The sequence below is a fragment of the Camellia sinensis genome, chromosome 7, assembly GCF_055761805.1.
Source record: "Camellia sinensis isolate YWXY chromosome 7, ASM5576180v1, whole genome shotgun sequence".
Classification (NCBI taxonomy): domain Eukaryota; kingdom Viridiplantae; phylum Streptophyta; class Magnoliopsida; order Ericales; family Theaceae; genus Camellia; species Camellia sinensis.
Window position 1 is genome coordinate 145,370,184 of NC_138967.1, and position 4,284 is coordinate 145,374,467.

Sequence of the window (4,284 nt, forward strand, 5' to 3'; positions counted from 1 at the left end):
AACAATGCTCCACAACAAGACAGTGATTCCTAAGTTTCATACAACATCTATAAATAAAATAATCTGATTTGCATGTTTCTTACCTATAATTTGTATGCAGTCTGGATTGTGGCCTCTTTGTTTTCTATATAATGAAACAATATAGCAAACATGAACCTATCAGCTCCAAATTGTCCACACAAGACATAAGGTTGATGAGGGCAGAACTCACAGAGAGATTTGTGACCGAAGTTGGCCGGTCATGGGCTGAACTAATTGAAATACCTCCAGAAGAAAAACCAAAAATGTAATAGTGAAACTAGTGAAGGGAAGACAATATACATATCCACACAGAGAAAATTGTCTCACATATATGTATATGTTAGAATTTCCCATCTTTACCTTCACCTACTCCACTACACACTCCACTTCACCTAACCCACTATCACCTCCACTACACCTACTACCACATTTTCTTCTATATTCCCATCTTTACCTTCACCTACTCCACTACACACTCCACTTCACCTAACCCACTATCACCTCCACTACACCTACTACCACATTTTCTTCTATATATAGATTGTATAGGAATCTTGTAATACATCAAAGCATCAATCAATAATACATAAATTTTTACATGGTATCAGAGCAAGGTTGAGAATTTAGTGATTTCGCTTCACCGGCGGACGGCAGCCTCGCCTTGGCCGTCCGCCGGACAAACCCAAAATTTCTAATTCTCTCTCTCCTTCCTCAACAAACTGATTCGTCCCCTGCCCATTGTCTATTATCAATCACAGAAGGAGGTTGATATACTACTATGCTTGGATTGCTTCCATGATGGAAGATATGTTATTGGTCACTCAAGCATGGACTTTATAAGGGTTGATTCTACAAAAGATTATGGTGACCTGGATGGGGAAAGTTGGACAGATCAGGAAACCTTACTGCTGCTTGAAGCAGTGGAAATCTACAATGATAATTGGAATGAAATAGCGGAGTATGTTGGTACCAAGTCAAAAGCGCAATGCATCCTTCATTTTGTCCGTCTTCCAATGCAGGATGGCCAACTGGAAAATATTGAAGTTCCAATTGTGTCCCTCTCCTCGAATTTGTCAAACAAAGGTGATTCTAGAAGATCACTTCCAAATTCAAATGGAGATTCAGCAGGACCTGACCCTGATACTGAGAGTAGTCCTTTTGCAAATTCTGCTAATCCAGTTATGGCTCTGGTTGCCTTTTTAGCCTCTGCCATCGGACCTAGAGTTGCTGCAGCCTGTGCCCATGCATCCTTGGCAGCACTGTCTGAGGATTCTCAGAAGGCATCTGGGCATGCTAATCAGATGAATTTGGAGAGCAATAGTGAAGGCAATTCTCATGGCGAAAAAACAAGTTCAAGTCAGCAAAAAGAAGATAACTCTGAAGCACATGGTATCCCACCACAATTTTTTTTTAATATTTCTCTCTCTTATTTTTCCACACTCAAGCCCACAGTTTTGCTCCCAACCACCATATAGTTTTCCAACCCACTCCCTCTCTCTCTGGTCTGTTTTTTAATCCACCCACTTTCGTTATACCCATCTTTTCTTTTCTTTTATTATATATATATATATATATATATTAACATAATCAATCATACCATCACACCCCTCTGCTGGTTCCACCCATGTGGGCTTGTCCCCTCTTATTATTATTATTCTTATTATTATTATTATTAAAAAAAAAAAAAAAAAAAAACACTTGGCAGACGACGAACTTGCCCAATACACTCATTTTATTCATATCAGGATCAACTCCGATCACCATTTTACATAAAAAAAAAAAAAAAAAAAAAAAAAACCTCATCCACAGGCGGACTTTTTCTCCTCTACTCTACTGCAGGTCTCTTCTTTTTGCCTCCGTCCTGGGCAGTCCTTGCCGGTGTTGCCTCCGTGTTTCCCACTCCACTGGGCATGATCACTCCCCCATACTCCTCCACTGCCGCATATGGCGGCCCTCCAAATCGGAACATCACGGTGGCCTTCCGCTTCAGCTCCTTGTTTTCGGCCCTTAGCACGCTTATCTCTGCTCGCGCATCCTTATACATGCGTTGGAGCAGAGCCAGCTGGGAGTTTACATGCTGCACCTCATTTGTCCTACTCTGCAGCCGGTTCGACAAATTTGTGACCGCCGTCATGCTTTCCACACATGCCTTCAGAGTATACTGATTGGCCTCCACATCTGACAGCACCGCCATTTTTTGCTCCACCGACCGCATCGGAAAATTCAACGGAGCAAACTCCGGGGCACTTGGTTGAGGTTCCAGTGCCACCGCACCAGTTCTCTCTCCTGTTGACTCGTTGAGGTCGGGAAAGAGGGTGAGCAGTCCACGGGAAGACGAGGACGAGGCCATTTTTTCTGGGCAACAGAGTGTTACAGCGTATTACAGAGTTTCTCTCTCAGCACAACAGTGTTACAGCCTCTCTCTCTCAGCACAACGAAGAGATTTACAGAGGATTTCGCAGTTTTTTTGCTTCTGCCTCGGCCTCAGGCTCTGTCATGGTTAAATAGCCGAGGCAGCCACGCGAATCGCGCGCCTCTTGCCACCAGCCGACAAACGGGCACGCAAGCCAAGGCGCCCACGTGCCTCGCCATCATGTCCGGCACACCTTTTGATGAATTGGGCACGCCTTTTGATGGCACGCCTTTTGACAAAATTGGGCACACCTTTTGAGGGTGCGATTTTTTCAAGGGTCCGACAAGACTCTGTAAACTGTCCCGACATTGATTCCGGTTAGCTCCTTTATGGGTCCGACAAGACTCTGTAAACTGTCCCGACATAGATTCCGGTTAGTTTCTACAAGGGTCCGACAAGACTCTGTAAACTGTCCCGACATAGATTCCGGTTAGTTTCTACAAGGGTCCGACAAGACTCTGTAAACTGTCCCGACATTGATTCCGGTTAGTTTCTACAAGGGTCCAGCAAGACTCCGTAAACTGTCACAACAACTATCACAACATTGTCTGCTACAACGGTCCGACATGACCCCATAAACTGTCTTCTACATCGGTCTGACACCACCATACAGTGTCTTCTACCACGTTATGACACCCCCATACAGTGTCATCTACAACGTTATGACACCACCATACAGTGTCCTCTACCACGTTATGACACCACCTTTCAGTGTCTTCACCAACGGTCTGACACGACCATACAGTGTCTCCTATCCTTTTTTATTTTTATGTATTTTCTTGTTTTGTTACTCTCTCCAAACTCAAGTTGGTTAGTTTCTCTCCTCCTTGAGTTTGCGGGGGGCTGTTAGAATTTCCCATCTTTACCTTCACCTACTCCACTACACACTCCACTTCACCTAACCCACTATCACCTCCACTACACCTACTACCACATTTTCTTCTATATTCCCATCTTTACCTTCACCTACTCCACTACACACTCCACTTCACCTAACCCACTATCACCTCCACTACACCTACTACCACATTTTCTTCTATATATAGATTGTATAGGAATCTTGTAATACATCAAAGCATCAATCAATAATACATAAATTTTTACAGTATATATCCACACAGTATTAACCATTCAATTTTTTGTTCATACATTGAAGGAATGATGATGCTTGACATATATGTATATATCCTTTTTTGACTAATGTAAATTTCATTTTTTATTATTTTTATTTTGACTAATGTAAATTTCATACCTATCAATGGTTAAATATATATATATATATATATTTATTGTGATTGTCAACACAATCCACACAGAGAAAATTGTCTACAGAAATTTTTCTGATATGATATTACCAAAAATTCACAGAGAAATTTAACTCGTATCGTCCCAAGGGGATGCTTATATGATCATGTAAGCTGTAATGCTTTTTGTTAGTACAAAACAATCATCAACCTCAAAAAAACACAAAGCACACAGTAATTTTCTTTGCTATTAAAAAATTTCACTGGATGAATTTGAAGTTTCAAAACACAATGCCCAGATAATTTTCTCTGCTAGTGGAAAATTTCTCTGGATGAAATTGACGGATTCGAATGGTGACAGAAAATGAAATTTCTGAATTGTGAATATCTCTGGATTGAGTGATTTGGAGAGGGAGAATTTCTCTAGGTTGATGAGGAAAATTTCTCTGGCTTTGAGAAAAATTTCTGAGTTGAAGTGATTCTAGATAAATTCTTCCTGGATCCAGAGAAATTCTCAACTCAGAGAAATTTCAAAAGAGTTTAATTTTGTTTCTTGGTTGTACTCAGTGCAATAGTTTTGTGTATGCTCTGTCTGGTGTGCACATT

At 41.3% G+C, this 4,284-nt stretch overlaps 1 protein-coding gene across 1 annotated transcript; it reads left to right on the plus strand.

Annotated features, from left to right (window-relative positions):
• Nucleotides 1-356: 356 nt before the first annotated feature.
• Nucleotides 357-1,511, plus strand: LOC145795364 (SWI/SNF complex subunit SWI3C-like). The gene is made up of 2 exons (XM_082879525.1): nt 357-1,104; nt 1,150-1,511. The coding sequence occupies exons 1-2, from the start codon at nt 849-851 to the stop codon at nt 1,494-1,496; spliced, it is 603 nt and encodes a 200-aa protein (XP_082735651.1). The 5' UTR covers nt 357-848; the 3' UTR covers nt 1,497-1,511.
• Nucleotides 1,512-4,284: the final 2,773 nt, after the last annotated feature.

Bases quoted from the DNA above. Each gene is read 5' to 3' on its own strand.
- LOC145795364 (XM_082879525.1), top strand. From the start codon at position 849: ATGGACTTTATAAGGGTTGATTCTACAAAAGATTATGGTGACCTGGAT. The intron at 1,105-1,149 runs GTGATTCTAGAA...GAGATTCAGCAG, and splicing joins CTCGAATTTGTCAAACAAAG to GACCTGACCCTGATACTGAG.